Raw genomic sequence first — 23681 nt, 5'->3', positions numbered from 1 at the left:
AATACATATAATTTTTTCAGAGGGAATGAGTTAATACATCATAACTCGTAGATACGATATACGCATTGTTGATTAGTGATGATGTTTGCGGTGATTATGGATCTGGCGGAGCTTGTGATGTTGTATATGCTGCTGATGCTGATGATGCTGACGGTACTGACGGTGCTGGTGATGCTGACGGTACTGTTGATGCTGCTGGTAAAACAGATCTAGCTTGTAAATCGTGCACCATTCTGATCAGGGTTTTATTTCATCATTTCTATTCGCTCACTCATCTGGTTTACGATTAGAACTAGAATAAGTAATCTCTAAAACTTTTAGAAACTACATATTCTCTGCAGAATATTTCTTCGATGAAGTTATGAATCAATACTTCATCGTTTGTCGTTGTTGGTATTCCTTGGTATCTATGGTGCGTATGACGTTGATGTTCGAGGTACAGATTGTGATGTTGAGGTGTGGGATGCGAATGTTGTTGTTGATGGTGGTAATGGTACTGTTGGTGTTGATGGTGGTGGTGCGGTTGGTGGTTGTGGGGCTTGTGATGCTTGTAAGTTCTGCATTATATTCTCCAAAGCCAATACTCGAGCGCGAAGCTCGTTGACTTCTTCTATTACACCGGGATGATTGTTGGTTCGAACGAGCGGATGAATAAGGTCTAGAATTTGAGAGAGTATATAATAATGACGAGATACTCTGGAGATGAGAGAGAAAATGGTATTACGAACAGGTTCGCCGGTAAGTGCTTCGGGTTCTTCGCCAAGAGGGCAATGTGATGGAAGGAACGGATCACCTTCTTCTTGTCTCCAATAATTAAGTAAGCTATGAACCCATCCCCAATTCATACAGAATAGATGATGGCTGATTGGTTGATCCATTCTGTTTACACTATCTTCGGAGTTCAGGTGAATATTCATATCGAAATAGCTGTCGGAGTTTAAGGAATTTGAACTAGATACGGGATCCATCTTGTATAATTAGAAAGATAATTTTTGATATGAAATAGATTATAGAATTTAGATTGGTACTCTTCAATACATAAATTACATATGTATATATAATACCAAAATCCCGTAAATTACGAAGAAATTTTCGGAAGATGTCAGGAAAAGTTTACAGTAACAGATATGCTAAGATATGAATTTTGTCGGTACACTATCTATGCAGTAAATGCAGTAAGATGTGTATAGACTTAGGAATGATAAGCAGGTAATTTCTGACAAGAAATGATAAGCAAAACACGGTAAAAACACATACGGTCATAGTCCAGACTCACCAATGCATCCTAACAATTACCAGTTAAACACACTAATGCAAATTCTGGTTCCCTATGACCTCAAACTCTGATACCAACTGTGATGACCCGTCCAAATCCATTTGGACGAATACATCATTCATCGATTTCATAGTGAGGTTTTGACTTCTATATGATACGTTTTGTAAACATTGCATTCTTTTGAAAAGGCACAACATAAATGAATATGTATATAAATCCAAGGTTTTTGATGTCTGATGATTACTACATATAGACAATTACTGTATATAATAGTTTACAATACTACATCCGTTGATAATGTAGTCAAAATAAGATACATGGTGATGATTTTGTGAATGCAAAGTTTTCTTGAATAAAGCATGTATGACTCCATGGACATAGCTTGTATAACGTATAAGCAAACAGCGGAAGACTTCTAGAAACTTGAGAATAAACATGCTTAAAAGTGTCAACACAAAGGTTGGTGAGTTCATAGTTTTAATATTGCGCATAATCTGTATATAAAGGTGAATCACAAGTTTTCAGTTGTTTCATCCAGAAACGTTTATCAAAATATTCTACAAAATTGAGCACCCTGGTAACTAAACTTAACGTATATATAATTTATACCCTTTGTATAATCATCTTAATAATACACGCAAACCAACGTGTACGCTTCTTAAATAGCATACGTCCGTTAAAAGGCTAGTGCTCTAGCTCGGACGGGGATATCAAGCCCTATGGATCCATATACTACTACTCGCGCCCACCAGTTCTTATAACCGGCAGTTACTAGTTACCAACGCTAAGGGATTTTCGGTTCAAACTCGGTGTAGAATTTAGTATGTACTTGTATCCATTGCATTTAAAATAAAGTGCATGTATTCTCAGCCCAAAAATATATATTGCAAAAGCAATTAAAAAGGGAGCAAATGAAACTCACCTTAGTAGCACATAAGGTCATTCACTGAAATGTGACCGAAACTCGGAATGCAAAATAACTGTAGATCTCAACCTAGAGAATATATGTTGGTCAATAAATGTTTAATAAGCTAGGTTGGGTCATAGTGTATCACAATCCTAATGCTCGAGATCGACATACAAAAGTCATCTCAAAAGTTAATCTGACACAATATGATCTTTAAATCTATACATGTTTATTATATTAACATAGTATAAGTCTTGATAGTTGAACGAATTTATAGTTTATTAAACTCAAAACATTATTTAACTCAAGAGTTATATTGTAATTGAATGATCATGCAATTGGATATATTTTAACATTTCATATAGTTTTCCAATACTTGTAAAACCAGATTATAGTGTTTATAAAGCTTTTAAAACATGATAAGACAGTCAACTTGACAATTGGTCAACAAAACAAAACGTACCTTATATAGAAATTCATTTACTCGATTCGTAATATCTAAAAATCCACTTTATCAATCTCGTAGACAAGTTGTTTAAATATTAATTTACAGTTTCAAACACAATTTCAATTAACGTCAACCATAATTCAGTTGACCGTATCTTTTAATCCGTTCATCGAAATCACGCGATTTCTAAATGAAAAGTTATTGGTTTTTCGACAGCTTTCCAATGACATGCATATCATATATCTTTTATCAATAACATATGTATCAAATTCATGATTCATCATAGACTATCTAACGACAAAATTAAAGCATACAAGCATGCATAAACATATATACTCGAGCACTAGACATGGATATACTATTAATATTTAAAAGATAAGATATGAATACTCACGTATTAATATTGTGATTCAATATTGTAGGAAAGTACGTAGACGCAACGGAGATGATAAACACTAGTTTGACCTCACGAGCATACCCCTGGTCCATACCCATAGCCTCCATAGCCATAACCCATAATTTCCTTAGCTCTATCCTACTCGAAAACCAATTTTGAAAACTCATTTTAAATCACTCGAGCAGCACTCCATCGTAGTATTTTATGTATATTACTTAATGATAATAAAAAAAATACTACTAATACTAATAATAAGATTAATAATAATATTAATCTTAATAATTATAATTATAATTATAATTTATATATATGTAAAGAGAGCATGCGAGAGATAGATGAATGATGAAATGAATTACAATTGCGTTCGTTCGAGATTTAAAGGATGTCAAGCCCACCTACTCCTCATGAGATCACACGAGGGTTGGGTGGTAAGCCCATACGATCGCATGAGGCTCAATCACAGCTCATATCCCACGAATCAAAATTGCCGACACCAGATTTCACATTTGTGTAATATGAATAATATTATTTAATATATAATATATTTTAATCTTTAGAATTAATTAAATTATATATTATATTCTCGTGCATAGTTGATTTGTAATTTTTACACCGACGTGTAGTACGTTGACCCTCGACTTAAGTACCGGTTCTGGTTTTTCGAACGCATTTTCGTACGCTTAGAAAACTGGTACTTTACGTTTCGTGTAATGTACCTTTATCAATAACAAGACTCAAATCAATGAAAAATTATCCCACTCAAAGTGTAACTTATTCATTTGAGTGTTTTGGTCATTTGCTTCTATAAATCGACGTCTCGTTATTTACCAATATATATTATAATAATACTATTTTAAATCCAAAACATTTTACGACTAAGTTAATATTATATTTTTGTAAATATATATATATATATATATATATATATATATATATATATATATATATATATATATACGTATATTTTTCAATCCAATTATAATGGTTCGTGAATCGTCAAGGTTTGGTCAAGGTTAAATGAATGTATGAATACAGTGTACACTTCTTGAGATTCAACTTAACAAACTTTTCTTATCGTGTCGGAATAATATAAAGATAAAGTTTAAATTTGGTCAGAATTTCCAGGTTGTTACAGAATCCTTGAAGTTCTTATAGAAAAAGTCTCGTCTTCCCACATTATCCCCGTGAATGACAACTTTTACTTGCTCCTTGACTAGATTGACCACTTGCTCGTCAATCGAATCTAAGAACATCTTCTTAACATCCTCCAAAAAGGCCGCGTGACGCCTTTGCATAATGGCCTCAACTTTGGCCGTGAACTCGGCGTCCTCGCTCGTACCCACGTCATTGGTGCCGTGTCCGTTTCTAATCTTCATTCTATAAAACGAAAATAGGTTAAACTGTGACGACCCAGAAATTTCTGACCAAATTTAAACTTTAATCTCTATATTATTCCGACACGATAAGCAAAGTTTGTTAAGTTAAATCTCAAGAATTTTAAACTGTGTTCATACATTCATTATAACCTCGACCAAATTCCGACGATTCACGAACCGTTATATATAAATAGATATGTATATGTATATATATATTATAACTTGAGAATATTAATAAAGTATTAAACGTATAATACTTTACACGAACGCATTTGTTTCAATATGATTTTCGACGAAATTAAAAAAATATATTAAATGATTGAATTATCAGAAACATTGAATTATGATTACAAGTCTCTGTTGAGAGGTCCACTATGATTTGAGAAAATCTATTCCTCTTAACGATATTTAGAATAATTTGTAAAGCTATTTATAAATAAAAACAAAAAGTGTCACTTACGAAAGTTAGACAAAAGTTAGTGGAGAATTGGTTTCCATAATATTCTATTAATCTATTTTCAAACGTACAAAGACGTTTTCAGTTTAAAAAGAACTTTATTATTAAAACGTATATAACTTTTATAAATATCTAGAATCACTTTTGACAACTCATTACTTAACCAGTATAATAAATATAATGATATTTATATTTTATTTCATTAAATATATATAACGATTTAAATTAATATTATATATATTTATACGCGTATTATACATACATAGTTTTTATACTTTTACTATACTTTAACTTTACCTTTACTTTACTTTTACTTTACTTTAACTTTAATAATTCACTTTAATAATTCATACTTTAATAATTCACTTTAATAATTCATACTTTAATAATTCACTTTAATAATTCATACTTTAATAATTCACTTTAATAATTCATACTTTAATAATTCACTTTAATAATTCAAAAATCTATTATAAATAGAATTCAATAGGTTTCATTATTTCATAGAAAATTGAAAATATATTTCTCTAAACTCTCTCAATCGATTTATTTATATATATATATATATATATATATATATATATATATATATATATATATATATATATATATATATATATATATTGCTCTGTATTATTTCAAGATATTATTAGTATACATAAAATATTACGACGGAGTGCTGTCCGAGTGATTTCAAAATAGTTTTTTTTGAATGAGTCGAAGATAAGGAAATTATGGATTATAGCTATGGAGGTGATGGGTATGGTTCATGGGTATGCTCGTGAGGTCAATCTAGTGTTTATCATCTCCGTTGCGTCTACGTACTTTCCTGCAATATTGAATCTCAATATTGATACATTCGTGAATCCGAGTCCAACCTTGCACTTGTTAAATGACGTTATATGTATTTTTACTACGAAATACAGTATTGTGAGTTTCATTTGCTTCCTTTTTAATTGCTTTTGCAACATATATTTTTTTTGGGGCTGAGAATACATGCGCTGTTTTATAAATGTTTTACGAAATAGGCACAAGTACTAAAACTAATTCTACGTGGGTTTAAACTAGAAATATACCCTTAGATTGGTAACATTAAACTACTTGTCTATGTACGGTAGGCGCGAATCCTAAAGATATATCTATTGGGCCTGACAAACCCCATCCTGACTATGGTTTGCTTTAGTACTTCGAGGTTATTTTAAACACACCTGATCTGGTGTACTTCAGAGGGTAAAACATGAACGTTAAGGCTTGTTACCGGGTGCCTACAACTTATAGAATACTTTTATACACTTGCGAGTATACATATATTTATAAACGGAAATCTTGTGGTCTATTAATATATTGAAATGATTGTTATGATAAACCTATGAACTCACCAACCTTTTGGTTGACACTTTAAAGCATGTTTATTCTCAGGTATTAAAGAAATCTTCCGCTGTGCATTAGCTCATTTTAAGGATATTACTTGGAGTCATTCATGGCATATTTTGAAAGACGTTGCATTCGAGTCATTGAGTTCATCAAGATTAGTATTAAGCCAATTATAGTTGGATGTATTATGAAATGGTGTGCATGCCGTCAACTTTCGTTGTAAAGAAAGTGTGTCTTTTAAAAACGAATACAATGTTTGTAAAATGTATCATATAGAGGTCAAATACCTTGCGATGTAATCAACTATTGTGAATCATTTATAATGTATATGAACGGGTCGTTTCATAAACAACGAACAAAAATACATGACACATATACATATACACCTCACCGCCCCATCTTGCTCAACAATCGTTGTACATCACTTGTTTGACACGATTTGAACACGTAACAATGGTAGCTAATCATTGTTACACGAGCACGTCGCATTAACTTGCTAGTACAACGTCTATCTCACTTGATGATTGCAAACACAACACAAAACAATTAGCGCAAGGTTAGGTCACATAAACCTAGGCACTAAAGAATCCCGGTCTGACCAGTCTCCTACAAGTCAACGCATACACAATAAAGTCTAAGTCTAGGCACCTATTTCAAGTCGCCTAAATCCCTTAGACCATGCTCTGATACCACTTGAAACAACCCAACCCGTATGCAACCCGAATTTTTTTTTTTTTAATATTTAGACCAATAACACGCCACATCAATTGTTTATAAAATATCAACCATTTCATACAAGCATTTAAATGTTTAACATGTTTAAAGCTTACATCATGGGCGCGAAGGCCCTTAATCAAAAGTAATACGAGTTCGACCCGTAAATGATAGTTTTAAACCAAACAACACTCGAGCATGGTTTGGGGCTAAACTACCCAAAACTCCAGGTCGACTTCCAAAAGCTTCACCAAGCATCCAACATGGGAGATCTAATGCCCAACAACCCCTTTCCCTTTCTCCAAACCTGCATCTAAAAAGTAAACAACGAGAGGGGTAAGCTAACGCTTAGTGAGTGCAATAAGTATACACATGCATATATAATATACCTACTTGCAACCGCTTACTCACGTACCACAACATGCTAGCAATACAATATTAGCATACGAACTCCAAGTATAAAGCTAATAATCTCCAATACCGCAACTAGCATAAATAATAGCATATACTCCAAATATAATATGTTACACTACAATACATACACAAGCTATATGGTTAACCATACTCGCGTCATGGTGCTACCGGCTCCGTGGTTCACACCATACGTAATTCTATGACGCTACCGGCTCCGTGGTTCACCTCACTACGCATTTGAGTCATACTCTTTTATAGTGCTACCGGCTCCGTGGTTCACACTTTGGTGCGACCAGCTCCGTGGTTCACACCTCATTTTATAGTGCTACCGGCTCCGTGGTTCACACTTTAACGACTCGTGCTATAGTGCTACCGGCTCCGTGGTTCACACTACAACACGCGTACCATGATGCTACCGGCTCCGTGATTCACATCATAGCACACTCGCACATACTATGGCACTACCAGCTCCGTGGTTCATACCATAGCATACAAATAAATATACTATATACATACATGCATAAATATCCCACTCACCTTAACGCCAAGGTGATGATTATAATTCGCAAGCTTCAAGCGAAGTACCTAATACATTAAGTACCCATATTAACTTACAAACTAGTGGAACTAACCACCCACACTTAACTCTTGAGCATTTAATGACCCAAATGCATTAAATGATCCATTCACACCAAAACCGCCCATTAATGGCCAAGACTCATCATAAATCACCAAAAGCTAGTGATTAAGGCCTACTGACACCAACTTAGGGGATTTCATACCCATCTTACCCAACTAGGTCAACTATTAACCCTTTTGACCCATTTTAACATCAAGACTTATATTTTGGTCAAACTTGCACCTATTAACAACTTTCATCATTACACAAGTGTATTAGTGACTTAACAACACCAATAACACTTACAAACCTCCATTTACATGACCAAACCCTAGATTATAACCATTAGGGCTTCCTTACATCAATTTAACCCAAATTCACCCATTTAACCCCCAAATGGATCTTACAAGTCTTAAATGAACAAAACCTAGCCATAACTCAATTAAAACTCAAAACACGGAGTTAAGGCTTACCAATACTATCACGACGTAGCTAGAGACGTAGGGAACAACTTTAAAACTTGGATTCGGGTGAGATTTGGTCTCCTTCTTCTCCAAGTGAGCTTTCTCTCACTAGAACCCTAACTCTCTCTCTAAATTGAATGTGATGTAGTTGGAAGTGTGTTAAATGAGTTAGGATAACCCTTGCATCAGTTTTCTAGATCTAAAACCGTCCACAAGTGAAAAGACCAATACACACCCAAAGATGCCATTTAATTTGGGTCAAAAATGTCAAACAGCGACATTCGTCGCGTTTCGCGACACTAGGTTGCATTTCGCGACATCCACACACGACCATGCACACTCAAACGCGATAAGTCGGACAGGAGGAGGGTCCTAAAGCTGTCGCGTTTTAACCTCGTCTGTCTCGTATCGCGACAGTCCTACTCGCGATATACTTAACCAAAGCGCGAGAAAGGCCTGAACAAACCAATTTCTAACATTTAAACAAATAACAAGCGTTCACGGTTAATATAAAACGTTTACAATGTAAAATGCGTACCTTTAGCCACGTACGAGGAAAACGGGGTGTTACAACCCTTAACCATACTTTCCTTCTCATCTAGTTCTTTTCTCCTATTCTTTTTAGGTCTTCCGGCAGTTGCAATTTTAAATCGTTGAATGAGCTTGGTTGGTACAGTTGATTTGGGCCAATTTTCTCTGCCATTCAGTGGGTCAATTGTAAATTGATATGTCTTCTTCCAAGTTTCCAACCGGTGTACTTGGTGTACCCAAGATTCAGGACGTCCAACACTCTTATCATATGAAAACATGTTCCATAAGACAGAGGCTGTGATGATATATAAGTGAAAAAAAAATGTTTCATAAGACAGCCGCAACATGTTTGCAAGGCATACATGTTATCTCCCACTTTCTTCATACACATGATTTGTGTTCCATGTCAATCACACATTGATCTTCATGAGGTCCATTGACTTGATATTTGCTGCTACAAATAAACATGACAGTATATTTAGTTGCTTCTTTCTTTATTCCTTCAAACACTTTTGTAGCAGCAGGGGTTAATGGACCATCACACTTTGCAATTTTGTTATGAACATTAATTATTCTCTTCATTAGGTATTCTCTAATAAACTCCAGTGCAGTAATGATTCTTATCTCTACCACCTACCAACCATCTATTTAAAACTTCACACATATTGTTGAGAAGCACGTCAGTTTTTGCCCTCCCTATCATTAACAAATATTTTACAAATCATATAATAAACAATTACTTAACAATTAAGTAACATAATATTAATATAAATATATACCTGAGAAATGACTTCTTGTCCAATGTTGGGGTTGTATCTTAACCAAAAAATCCCAACAACCTTCATTAAACCTTTTCAGCTCCTGCATACAAAGTTCAAAGTGCGGGATAGTAGTTGCAGTAGCACACCTTCACAAATGGTCTTTGTATGCTTTGCCATTCCACTTTTTTCTCATGTTTTGTTGTAAATGCCTTAAGCAGAATCTATGCTCATCACAAGGATAAAGCCTTTCAACAACACTTATTAGGCCCTATAAACTTTGAATCAAATAATAATAATAATAATAATAATAATAATAATAATAATAATAATAATAATAATAATAATAATAACAACAGTAATGGATGTATGACTAGTATTCAAGTTAATAAATTACCTTTTGCCTTTCACTAATGAAAGTGAAGTTTGACATGTTATGTAAACCCAAGTATTAGACCAATATAATGAAGGAACCAACACCAAGAATTATAAGTTTCTTCCTCTACAATAGAATAAGCTAATGGATATATTCCATTTTTTAAATCAACACCAACTGCTGTTAAAACTTGGCCACTTGTTGGTTCTTTCATAAATGCACCATCTAAACCAAGAAGATCCCTACCCAAAGCTTTGATACCCTTCTTTAATGGACCAAGACATACATAAACTCTTTTGAAAACCCTAGTAAGTAAATCAGGATCACATTGTTCAGTTTCTACATGCACAGTTGTGTCTGGGTTACACTTAACCAACTCTAGCAAATAATCTCTTAAATGAGTATATTGTTCCTGATAATCTCCTTAGACAATTTTTATTGCCTTCTTTAATGATCTATATGCCTTTTGTTTTGAAACATTCACCTCAAACTCATTCTCAATTTGTACCTTGACAGCTTTAGAAGGTAAGTTTGGATTAGATGGAATTTCGTCAACCAACTTGGTTGCGATAAACTCATAAGTACACTGTTGAATATCTCTTAAAAATAAACACTTGTGTTTATAATGGAATGTCTTCACTTGCCAAGTTTCTTATTTACCTTCTTTGGATACATAGATCTCCCAAGGACACTCTAAGTTCAACTCTCTCTTCCTCCAACTTTTTATTGGATCTGATGTAGCAGGGTTTTTGGATTTTAACATTGACTTCTTGCACAATGGTTTAACTGTAGAAGTAGCACAACCCAATGGTATTTGTTGCCCATCCATTAACTTTTTCCCATCCATTAACTATTGGTCATCCAATACTTGTTCTTCTTCATACACATCCCCTCTGCAGCAACCTTTCAATCTCCTGTCATCATTTTTCACAAGTATGATTTGCCTTTTACTCTCTATAGCATGTGACTGGAATAGTTGTTTGAATTCCTGTTTGGTACTAAACCTCTACTCAACATAGAAAAAAGTTGTGCCTATGCTTGATTCTCCTTCTTGTTGTTTTAATTCTCTTATACTCTTATTCCTTTGACTTGTTAGATCATCATCATCATCACTACTGTCAAAGTCATCAAAATTCATCTCATCTGAATCAACATCAACAACATCATTAGTACATTCTTTTCCAACCATTGACTGACTAGCATTTCCCATGAATTCAACATCCTTAACAATGTTGAACTCAAATTCCTTCATATCAACTTCTACATCACTTATGTTTTCACTTCATCTCCATCAAAATTACTATCGTCAATATCATCTGGCACATCTATAGCATCATAAACCTTATCAATAACAACAGAACTTTGAGTATTCATCACAAAACTGGGGAAATTTCCTTCAAACCACTTGTCATGTACACACTGATTGTCTTATGTAGTCCAAAATAAGACCTCTTGTTATTAATATCAGTATCATTACACAAATCACATAACCCATAATCCAAATTTGTGTCAGGCATTAAGAAAACATAATGCTTTGGATTGCTATCATTGTAACCAAGTTTCTCAACAATATCTTCGATCTCAGTAATAGATAACTTATTTAAATCTATGCCATCCACAAAGTTAACACGGTCATTGACGTATTCTCTACGTGGAGGTTTGTGAAATAACCACCATGGTGAAGTTGTATGGAAAATAGCTCTGGATATCTCACTACACCAATAAAAAAAACAGTTGAACAATGGAGTGAATGAACCAACATCAAGCCCACTAAAGACCTGATTCGAATGGAACAATGGAGTGAATGAACCAAACCATCAGCTACCGAACAAAAATAAAAGCCGAATCGAACCATAAAGGAACCAGTCATCTCCGCCAATTTTCTAACGACATTTACAAACCCCCGGTCCCAAACGGACAAACAAACAACGGCCAACTACGGCTAGCGACCACCAACCCGGTGACTAACAACCACATCCTACCACCATAAGCCACCTCCTGCAACCACCTGGATACGAGCCACTGCTGTGATCAACCACTTAAAGCCGCCAACAGCAGCCACCAACACTCATCACCGTCGGCAACAGAAGACCACCGGAAAACCGGCGGATTTCACACACAACACACGCACCACCGTCACCAACTCCAACAACCTCCAACACCCCCACTAAACATGATGTCCAACCAAAAAAGGAAGTAGAGTTCCACCGGAACTCGCCGCCTACCACCCCAAAAGAAGGGACGCCACGACGGCGAGGAAGGAAGGTGTACCAGACGACGTAACCAACGCCATCCACCCCAAACACACTCGAAACACCTAGAACCTGAGCAAGAAAAGCTCGGATTCGTCGACTAGATGTCGGAAGTGAAGCCGGAGAAGACAGTGTCGCCCAAAGTACGCCGGAAAAGGAAGGAGTGAGAGTACCTTATTAAGAACGGAAAACAAGAAAATCCAAACCACCGGCGAGATGCCGGTGGTCGAAGAGAGGAGCAGCAGAGGGGCTACAAACCGGCGTAGCGATCAGAGAATAGAAGAGACGTGAAGGAACAAGCAGCGGAGAAGATCCAAAGTAGATGTGCTTCTTAGTAAGACTTTTCTTGTAGCTTTAATGGAGATTATGAAGGAATATTGAGATGTTAGGAAAACTGGACTATTAATATGGAACGTAGTGAGTAACATTTAAATTGTTATACTCGTAGTACAGTTTGCTTGAATTCAATGCACTCAACGCTCAAAATTAATACTTACGGAGTAATTAATTAACTAATAAGTTAATTAATTAATGTAAATAATTAATTAATTATCTATCTATATATCTAATTAGAAAAGTGGAAATGAATAGTACACTTCCACCCTCTTTAAAAGCAACTACCAAACTTCTTAACCTTTAAATGAAACCACCACACTTTTTACCCTTTAAAAGTTACCACAACACTTTTTTACTTTCCCAGAACCCCTTAAAAAATTTACATCTTTTACACTTTCACAAAAATAATCCTACAACTACTCATTCTCCACATATCAACTACAAACCTTCTCATTTTTTTACACATTAACACAAAACTTTTAAATCACTATTATTATTATTATTATTATTATTATTATTATTATTATTATTATTATTATTATTATTATTAATTATTATTATTGTTATTATTATTTCACTACTACTATTACTATACTATCTAAAAGATAAAACCTTGTAGCACTATTCATCAATAGTAACCAGAGGTATTTCCGTCATTTCACCTTTTTTTTTATTCCAACGATAAAAGAAGCAACTTTCGTAAAAGAACCAACACTTCAATGTTACCAAAAGATGTCGAAAAAAATTCTTTTTTACAAAAAAATCAACTACCTTTTTTTTTCCAACGATAAAAAGGCAAACTTTCATAAAAGGAACAACCCTTCAATGCTACCAAAAGATGTCGAAAAATATTCTTTTTTACAAAATACATCAACTAACTTAAAAAAAGGAACGCTAAAAGAAGCAACTTTCACAAAAAGAACAACCTTTCAATGTTTGATGTCGAAATTTTTTTTTTTACAAAAAAGATAAGATTTTTTTTTAATTCGCATTCAAAACGGAGCCCCGGCGTAAAACGAGGCTACACAACTAGTTATTACTGTATTAGGGGAAAGTGCAATGCTTCTTCCTTTTAGCTAACTTTAGAGTTAGCGTAGAGTATAGAAGAAGAAGAACGTCAACTCTATAACGCAATCAATCACATGTTACACAACCGCCATATTATTATTATTATTATTTCTGTAATTCTATGGTGCAATTCCCCCTTTTCCCTTCGATTCAATTCCTCAAAACCCTAATTTCCCCCTTTTTAACCACCCGATATGCAGAGATCTGGTAGTTATAATTTCAGCAACATTGATACTTCTTTATCAGGTTTTTTATACCTTTTTATATTATATTTTGCCCTAGCATTTTCATTTTTTATTAAAAGTAATGCTCAGTTCGAATACAGTTACGATTTATAGCGAATTGTGTATATAAATTGGCGTGTAATTGCATGAGATCTGCGAGAATGCTTAATTTTAGCTTGATGATTTATGTTGATAGTTTGTAAAGATAATTAATTAGATGCGTTTATTTTTGATTTAATATAATGCCTGTATATAATATATGTGTGTGAATAAAATGTGTTTTTGTTGTTGATTCAGTTTAATATGTGTTGCAGGTGATGAATTATTTGATGCATCAAAGTATGCGTTTTTCGGTCAAGGTAATTCCGACAAGGCTGATTTTGGGCTCTTAGAAGTTGAGGTAGAATCTCCTATAAATGGACATCGTGATGATGAATATCGTTTGTTTGATAAGGAAGACGTAAGTTTTTCAACTCTAAAATGTAGAATCAGTTTACAGATAAAATGTAGGATCAGTTTACAGATGGTTAATGTACGTGTTATTTGAACGTTTTGATGGTTATTTACTGACGTACCAAACTGGTTCAGACGTTTTATTGACTTTTGAAGTTGTTATTATGTTTATACTATACTATTTGTACATGTATATCTGTTTTGTTATTTGACTTCTAAAGCTACTATACTCTTATTTACTTTCATTAATTTGGAATTCTAAACTAATACATTTCGGTATCCTTTTGCTGACTTTCGTTGTATGTTCATTTTCTGTAAGCAGGAATCAGGGGTTGGGTCTTTATCAGATTTGGATGATCTGTCAACTATATTTTCGAAGGTTAGCTACCCTCAATTTTAAAATTATCTGTAATAAGTTTCTGTTATGTGTTTTAACCTCAAATTCGCGAACCCTTACCACTGTTTTAACCTTCAAATTCGTACCCCCTTACCAGGTAAACATTTAGGTTCGGTGCCAAAGCCAAGCACACCTATTTGCTTGCTATATATTAGAAAAGCTACCAAATGTTTGTGCAGTCACCTGATGAATTTCCCCGTGACTTTGCAGTCGCCACTAGGCGAGTACTCAGGTTTTGCAACTCAGGGAGTACTCAGCAAGTACTCAGACAAAACTTGAATAATCGGTCAAAACTTGGTCAAAATTGGTCAATGTCAAACTTGGTCAATATCCGAGTACTTCCCGAGTTGCCAAGTACTCCCTAAAAAGTCCGAATGGGAGCAAACCTTGTTTGTGATGGTACCTAGAGGTGACAGAATGGGTGTGAGTTGAAGAATCGGTTGGGTTGGGTTGATTTGTCAATACTTTGAATCTGATGCTTTGAATTCAATTGTGAGTTTTAATGAATTTTGAAAGCAAGATAATATAAAAGCTATATTTATAGAGCACTATTTTAAACTAAAAACTAAAGTGCAAGGAGCTTCTTATTATTTTAAGACACTATGGTTACCGTTTACTTGTTTCTCCCAATCGACCCATTTTTCATTTTTTGTTAAGATTTGTTCCTGTTTAACCCACACAGAGAGTATTTGATTCCTTATCAAATGCATTTATTAACTCTGTAATAATTAGCTTTATATATCAAGTTGTATCTTCTTATACATGTTCATCTTATTTGTATTACTTTTGTGTAAAACAACTAAGTGTGGGATGGTAAATATGTTTTATGTTCTGCAGTTAAACAGAACAGTTAGTGGACCTAGGCATCCTGGAGTTATTGGCGATCGCGGATCAGGATCAGGATCTTTTTCGAGAGAAAGTGCGTACATAAATAACCACATCTTTTATGATCATTATAATTAATTTATTATAATTATAATCTATAATCTATGTACTGTTTACATAAAATTTGTGTTTTTTACAATTTTATAACTAAACTATTTGAAGGTTCATCTGCTTCCGAATGGCTACAAGAAAGAGAGCTGAACGAGATGTTGGACCCACATATTTCCGACTCCGAAAGCTACCAACAAATCAGAAGATGGTCATCACAGCCACATCTCTATTCAGATTCAAAACCGTTGTACAGAGCATCATCATACCCTCAAGAACCACATCAGTTTTTTAACGAACCCATTTTGCTACCCGACCCATCTTTCCCTTCCTTTCCTCCTATGGGTCAAACTAATCTCTCATCGCCACGTCAGCATTCAAATCTTCTGAATCTTTCTTCCAATACTCATTCACCTTTTCCAGAGCCAAATTTCTCACATTTGTCAAATACTAATAATCTGCGTCTAAATAATGTCCTTCATGGATCGCATTATGTTGGAAATACGTCCCACCTAACTCCTCCAGGCCTTTCCCGTTATTCTCAGCCACAGAACAACTGGACCAATCATATGCTACATGTGGACCATGCGGGTCTATTAAGCAACACGTTTCAGCAAAAATTGCTTCATAATAGGTCACTATCACCCCATTTTATGTCACCATTTCAACACTCTGTTGGCCCTTATGCACCACTACTGTCATACCCGTTACCTTCTCGTCCATTACATTTAAAACCCAAAACAACCCAAAAGAGCAATAGACACGGTGGACGTCTTTCGCGTAACAACTCTGATGGTAGTAATCAAAAAAGTGATAAATTTCGGATACAGTTCAATTCAAAATACATGACTTCTGAAGAGATTGAATCCGTTCTTAAAATCCAGCATGCTGCAACTCATAACAACGATCCGTATATATATGATTATTATCGCCAAGCCCGAGTTGCTAAATTATCTTCCGATTCAAAATCAAAAACCCGTTTCTGTCCTGCTCGTCTCAAAGATTCTCCTTTTAAATCTTCACGTAACAGTACAGATTCGAAAAACAATGTCAATATCGATTCTCAAGGAAGGATTTCATTATCTTTCATCCGTAGGCCCCAGCCTCTTCTTGAAGTTGACCCTCCTACTAAATCTGCTGAGTCCAGTTCTGAAAATAAACTATCCGAAAAACCATTAGAACAAGAACCGATGCTTGCAGCTAGAATTACAATCGAAGATAGCCTTTGTCTTCTTCTTGATGTGGATGACATTGATCGTTCGTTACAATATAGTTTGCCTCAAGATGGCGGGTTACAAATGAGACAAAGAAGGCAGATTCTTCTAGAAGGGTTAGCCACATCACTACAGCTTGTTGACCCACTCGGGAAAAGTTTGACTCCGAAGGACGATATCGTCTTTTTACGATTAGCATCCCTTCCCAAGGGTCGAAAGCTCATTTCAAGATACCTTCAACTTCTCTCACCTAATAGTGAACTTGCACGAATTGTATGTATGACAATTTTCCGTCACTTACGGTTTCTATTTGGCGGCCTGCCGTCTGATAAATCGGCTTCTTTAACCGTTGCCGGTTTAGCCCAATCAGCCTCTACATGTATCGGGTCAATGGATCTTAATTCTCTGAGTGCTTGTCTTGCTGCAGTAGTATGTTCTTCAGAGCAACCGCCACTTCGGCCCATCGGGAGCCCCTTTGGTGACGGTGCATCTGTTGTTATTAAATCAGTTCTGGATCGGGCCACTCAGTTGTTAAGTAACAGTAACACTCCAGTTTCATCCAAAAACCCGAAGCTGTGGCAAGCGTCATTTGATGCGTTTTTTGGGCTTCTTACAAAGTACTGTTTAAGCAAGTATGATAGTTTATTACTAGCTATGTCTACGCGGACCCCACCAAGCACAGATATTGATGCTTCGGAGTTGGGCCGTGCTATCAGTAGAGAAATGCCGGTTGAACTACTGCGTGCTAGTCTTCCGCACACAGATAACAATCAGAAGAAGATGTTATTTGATTTTTCTCAGAGATCGATGCAGGTTGCGGGTTTGACTGGTCAAAGAGGGACCGGTGGTCAAGTTAACCTTGAGCCGGTTAGAGGGTGAGTTGGATGTTATAAGAAGTGTTGTACGATGACTTTTTTGATATTACTTGGTCATATTATGGTCTCAAATTGTTTCATAGATGGTTGACAACTTTAGGTGATGAATGTTTTGTGTATGTGTTGTGTTGGTGATGGATGGAGTAGGTGGTGAATGGTTGGATTCGATGGATATTATCCGTTTTCACCATTGATGTTAATTTGGAAGAAACATGAAGTTGGCATATTATCATAATGTTATGTAATCTTAGTCTTAATTTTATACAAAATTAAATTGTAGGATGACTTTCGTGTATAGAGACTGGTACGTTGGTGGTAGCTGAGTGGGGAGGCATGTTTTTTGGGCGCTTCCTGGTTCATACATCGAAACCAAGTAATTGTTTGTAACTACCTTTGGATGTTTTAGTATACGTTTATGTTTATGCTTCTTGGCTTCAAAGTTATGTTGTTATTGAGATTAAGATGTTTATAATATGTGTTAACATGACTTGTTGGGTGTATTTGTAATTTTAGGGTTACTTGGTTACGATTTCAATGAATTGCGATGTTGGTATAATTGAATTCAGTTTTATTTAGTATTTGCTTTTGTTCAATTTTTTTTTTTTAATAGTAGTCCGGGATCACTCATGGTGATTAAATCACCCACATGTTCATCTCTCGCAGTTGCATAACATGCCTTCAACTGTTGCCCAAGAGAAAATTTGGCTTAGTTCGAGAGCATGGACGGTAAAACTTGTATACCAATTCGAGTATTCTGACCATAGGATATTAGGATGAGTATGACATTTAACATGTAACTTATTATCATTCGTACTAACTTATTATCATTCGTACTAACTTATTATCATTTTACACAATGCCAGCATGCATTTTTATTAAAACTGATATTGGTATAATAGAAAACACACACATGCCTTGATAGTTTATAAAATTGTTGTTCGATGAATGAATTATTTACAAGAAAACAGTAGATTTGCTTTATCTTCACTTACTCCAAAACTGAAATTTCCAAATGGTGTGATTTTATGCTTCAAAACCGAAATTGAAGTTCAATTTCGGGTCATCGGGTGATGTGAATCGCAATTATCGAATAGTTAATTATCCTGCACATGCCATAATGAAACACATATGCAGAATACAGCTCAAATGACGAATACGCTTTTTGCTACTCAATCAGGGTTCCTTACATGGAGAAAAATCTGTTTGCTATCTTGTAACTGTATCTATAGTTCAAAAACAAAAGTGAACGAATGGCATCAAATTGCTTCGGAACCTAACTATTACGATGAAGAACAAATTTTCTATATCTGCAGATCCAACCCTAAAATTACACTGCAAAACATAAATAAGCATACACTAAACGAATCGTGGAAGTGGTCTTTTACGAATGTTCAGATTAGCGGAACTCATCATGGTATTCAAAATCTTCATCTTCATCCTCGTTGAAGATAGCGCTATAAAATACATACGGATTATCAATCATTTCCGTCAACGATAAGCGCCCATCTTTATCTGTATCAGCCTGGGAAAAAAATGTGAAATTCAGGAGTCAGGGAATTAATTTTTCTTAGTTCAATTCAAAATTTGTAAGCTCAAGTTTTAAGTCAAATTCAAATAAATGTAATTTAGCCAATAATTCAACGAATAGTACAATTTATTTTACTTTCCTTACATTTGATTGTTTTATCACCAATAAATTTCTTCATTAGTTATACTTCATAGATAAATTTACACCTTTATCTGACTTTCATACAATTTATTTGATTATATAATAATCAAGAATTAGTGCCATGCTCCTGTTGGTATCCCAGTCACACATACGAAGACAAAGTACATAAATGCATAAATACAAAATAGCACCAGCAACAAATTGTGAAGCCATGCAGATGTGCATCGACTGTCCATTGCTTAATATGGAGTTACTAGTTAAGTAATGTTAAGGATTTGCAATCGTATATGCAATCTTGTGCAATATCTCTAAACTAGACACTGACAGATCTATAAAACTGGGACGTACCACGGAGGAAAACTGATAGGTTGTTTAAGTCTACGTTTTTTCTAACTTAGTCTTAGAAAATAGATTAGAAATCGCACAACTGGAAACGTCTCATTCTAATATTGCAGGCATTTATAGTTCATATCAGCATCATATAGACGGCTCAGGGATGGTGTTTTCACGTGTACTGACGTGGGGTAATTTTGGTTTGAATCAAGAAAATTGTGTATGATCAGTGGCTAAAAAAAGCCCCAGATGATTGTTGAATTTTCACTTAAAAATGTCTGTACATCTGACACCCATTTTTTCACATCTAATTAGTAATTACAAACCCTAATATTTATTATTTTGGGTTCTTAATATTAATATTCTACAAAAAAAAGTCCTACATATGCAACCTACAATTATAATGTTGGTATTTTTTCCGAAAGGAATTATAATGTTGGTATTGGACCTTGAAATCCACACAATACTACAATATATACGAAAACACAGTTATCTAGGCCAGAACATCCATATGAATACGAGATTAGTGCGATTTGAATAATTCTTACCTGTGAGATAATATAATCTGCCTGCTGCTTAGCGTAGTAACGCTCTGATGGATGAAGCTTCCCGATGATAGGTAGGAGTTCCACGTCAGACAAGTATCTACAGAATAATATATATAGCCTCGTAAAAACTATGTGGTTGTATACATTTTCTATACAAAAGCTTACTTGTAATTTTCAAATAATTAAAAGTTGAAAATTTTATACAGGTCTAGGTTTACCCGTCACCATCTTTGTCGAGCTCGGCAAAAAAGCTCCTTGCTGGGGACTCTAACGAATCATTATTCTCATGTGAAGCATTATGAAACTCTTCATCATAGTTTCTTACTAAGTCAAATAGTCCATGGAAGAACTCTTTGAAATTTACCTTCCCGTCTTTGTCAGTATCTCGTTCCCTGTACCAAGTCAAATTGACTCTATATATTAGTTTGTGGACTCCAAAAAGAATACATATTTACATAGATTATATATTATGTATGTGAAGTTTTTTAGCTTAAAGTGATATCAGATAATTCAAGAGAACTCGTTGAACACAGTATGTCACCTTACTTCCTCCTTGCACAGCCACTGAAGCAATCTTGGCTTTTTAGAGTCTGCAGGGTGCTGAAAGCTGAATAAAACAAATAATGGCACAATTAACGGGAAGTACAAGATTAAATTAAAAAAAATTGACAAATTCATGTACTTTTATAAAATAAAGGAGATAACTTACTCGTTGAACTCGGTTATGTTCAAAAAACCATCCCCGTCAGCATCAGACGCATTAAAGTGCTCCTCTTTCCACCAACCCATATCGTATCCAAATGAATTATTATCTAGAAACAATGTAACCAGGGTTGTAAGTGGAATATCCAAATATTGAAAAACATACAAGAATTAATTTCTACAAATCGATATAAGAATCAGAAATATGGTTTCATGCGTACATTAGGTTTGTAAATACTAACCTTTTGTATGAACACAATGCTGTCAAATATATTTTGTAAAGAAACAAACAAAAATCATCCCCACATTCATTGGTTCAATTCCACTATATCAAGCATTCTTTCTTTTAGTTCCAAAGGAAACAAGCATGTAAATCGATACTAGAAGCCCTCAAAGTCTATCAAACACAACATATGCACACCCTTTGCTAACTCTAATAGGTGACGCTATAACTATCCCGAATCTCGAGTGAATCAATAATTAATAACATTCATAAGACCGATGTTAAAACCTTTAAAAGCAGCAGCTATATTCTACACCTATATCATATCAAAAACTAGCATTCGAATTCCAAATCAAGTCTTACTACATATAATGGCAACTAAAAGATATCAAATTTATCATCTTCACCTAGATTCAAACTTCAATCCATATAAAACAAAAATAAATACATGACAAATGAGTTAAGTTTTGCTTACCCGAATCACGAACCCAAGTCGGGGGCTGATATTCAGCAAAAGAGACTAAACCATCATGATTCTTATCATGCAATTCCATCTCTCTTTTACTCCTATGAAGCACATCTTTTTGAGACTGTTCAAGGTTCCATTCAGTTAATTCATGTTCAGTTACATAACCATCAGCAGGATCATTATCAATTCTGGGAAACAGTAGTACTAATCTATGTGTAATATTAAACTTATGTTCATCATTCAAGTAATCTTCAGCTTCAATAAAGTCTTCCCATTCCGGTTGCGATTCCATTCCAGGAGCCGCATGTGCATCCAATTCTGATCCTGATTCATGATGTTGTTGCTGCTGTTGTTGATGATGGTTGTTTAAATAGTGACTTTGTTCCCATAATTTGTCTTCTTGTTTACGTTCAATGTCAGCGACTAATGGATCGAATGAGACGCGGTGTTCAGTTACGGTTCCGGTGAAGTTTGACCGGAGTTTGAGGCGACGGTGACGGCGGTTGTTGTTCTGGTGAGATGATTTATTTGGAGAGTGTGATATTAGTAGGATGATTAGTAGAGCTACTGTGATATAGATTATGACTGATAGTTTGCCCATCTCATCGACTGACGGAGACAGCGACGGTGGCGGCGGCGACGGATTGTGGTGGTGATGGTGATGGTGATGGTGTGAGAGAGAATTGCAATCAATGTGTCAAATGATTGAAGATCTCTCTCGGTGTGTAAGTGAATTAGGGATTTAGGGTTTGGGGATTGCAATGGATTTGATGATTTTATTCTAATGTGAACGTGAATGGGAAGATTGAAGAAGAAGAAATTATGCTAGATCTGCTTCAGTAATTGTGATTTTTTACGGGGTTACACATAAGTTTTTTAATACTAGAAGTCATTAAAACTTTTATAATAATAGAGTCATTTAAATTTAATAAAGACACTTAGATTTTATTAATTATATTATATTATATTATAATTATAATTATAATTATAATTATATAACATGTAACTTATTTTTACGGAGTAGTATAAATGATATTGTTTGGTTGCTTTGATTTGTGCGAAGATAGCTCTTTATCTTTCAATACTGGTTAAATTTCGATCTCATTTTATGTTTTATGTGTGGTTTGTTTTAATTTTATCGTATAATTGTTGCTTTGTTGGTTAGATTGGTTGATTTGGTATTCTAGTTCAGTAGTTTCATTTAGATTGAGCTCGAGCTTTGTGTTCATTTGCTTGTAAGGCGTTTTAGACCTAAGTATTCTTATTTTATAAAAGTTCTAGTATTTTCGGGAGAAAAATAACGTGAATAGACTTTCGTATCCATTAGTCTATATGTAACATATATGTAAAAAAAAATGATACACTCTGTACTATAAACCAATCTAAAATGCATGCTTAAACGACACAAAAGTGATAATTTTATGTAAATATGGTATTGGAATTGGAGTTGGTAAGTTAGTTAAAGATAAGAAGAGGAAACAAAAGATTGTTTCGAGTGTTGAGAAATTGTTTGGTTCACGGATTGTCAATGATGGTTTTTATTTGGCCAGGTACCCAAAGATTGTTCGGAGGTGATTTAGGTGGTGGTTTTATCTTTGATTCATTTGGTTCGGTCATGATGTTGGTACATCGTCGGTTAACGCGCCAACTAAAGTTTACTCATTTTCTTATTAGTTCGGCACAATGATCAACGTCAAGCGTGTGGAAGGGAAACTAGGCAATCCCAATTCGAAGAATTGCAAGAGTTCATCCACAGAGGTTAAATTTGGAGCTTGTTGTGATGCAAGTTTTTTTCCCGTTTTTGTTGATGTCATTTCTTAGTAATTTGGGTTTAGTTTGGCCTTTTTCGCTTGATATCCTTTGTTTGTATAAGC

The 23681-nt window shown here is 34.8% G+C and overlaps 2 protein-coding genes across 2 annotated transcripts; one reads left to right on the top strand and one right to left on the bottom strand.

Annotated features, from left to right (window-relative positions):
• Window positions 1–13842: 13842 nt before the first annotated feature.
• On the top strand, window positions 13843–18403 carry LOC139847321 (protein PAT1 homolog 1-like). Its single transcript, XM_071836991.1, has 5 exons — window positions 13843–14013; window positions 14306–14451; window positions 14767–14823; window positions 15679–15760; window positions 15889–18403. Exons 1-5 carry the CDS (start codon window positions 13962–13964, stop codon window positions 17865–17867), a joined length of 2316 nt encoding a protein of 771 aa, XP_071693092.1. The 5' UTR covers window positions 13843–13961; the 3' UTR covers window positions 17868–18403.
• Window positions 18404–19037: 634 nt separating this feature from the next.
• On the bottom strand, window positions 19038–22589 carry LOC139847699 (uncharacterized). Its single transcript, XM_071837424.1, has 6 exons — window positions 21814–22589; window positions 21123–21225; window positions 20955–21020; window positions 20632–20805; window positions 20414–20510; window positions 19038–19385 (listed from the first exon to the last, which is right to left on the bottom strand). The coding sequence occupies exons 1-6, from the start codon at window positions 22406–22408 to the stop codon at window positions 19260–19262; spliced, it is 1161 nt and encodes a 386-aa protein (XP_071693525.1). The 5' UTR covers window positions 22409–22589; the 3' UTR covers window positions 19038–19259.
• Window positions 22590–23681: the final 1092 nt, after the last annotated feature.

The sequence above is a fragment of the Rutidosis leptorrhynchoides genome, chromosome 5 (genome assembly GCF_046630445.1).
Source record: "Rutidosis leptorrhynchoides isolate AG116_Rl617_1_P2 chromosome 5, CSIRO_AGI_Rlap_v1, whole genome shotgun sequence".
Taxonomy (NCBI): Eukaryota; Viridiplantae; Streptophyta; class Magnoliopsida; order Asterales; family Asteraceae; genus Rutidosis; species Rutidosis leptorrhynchoides.
The sequence above is the reverse complement of the archived record's forward strand: the minus strand, read 5'-3'. Positions and strand labels throughout refer to the sequence as shown.

Coding starts and splice junctions, on each gene's coding strand:
- LOC139847321 (XM_071836991.1), top strand. CDS start 13,962: ATGCAGAGATCTGGTAGTTATAATTTCAGCAACATTGATACTTCTTTA. Junction 14,014..14,305: donor CATTGATACTTCTTTATCAG/GTTTTTTATACC, acceptor TATGTGTTGCAG/GTGATGAATTATTTGATGCA. Junction 14,824..15,678: donor TGTCAACTATATTTTCGAAG/GTTAGCTACCCT, acceptor TATGTTCTGCAG/TTAAACAGAACAGTTAGTGG.
- LOC139847699 (XM_071837424.1), bottom strand. CDS start 22,408: ATGGGCAAACTATCAGTCATAATCTATATCACAGTAGCTCTACTAATC. Junction 20,511..20,631: donor CTCGACAAAGATGGTGACGG/GTAAACCTAGAC, acceptor ATTATTCTGTAG/ATACTTGTCTGACGTGGAAC. Junction 19,386..20,413: donor CAGATTATATTATCTCACAG/GTAAGAATTATT, acceptor TTTTTTTCCCAG/GCTGATACAGATAAAGATGG.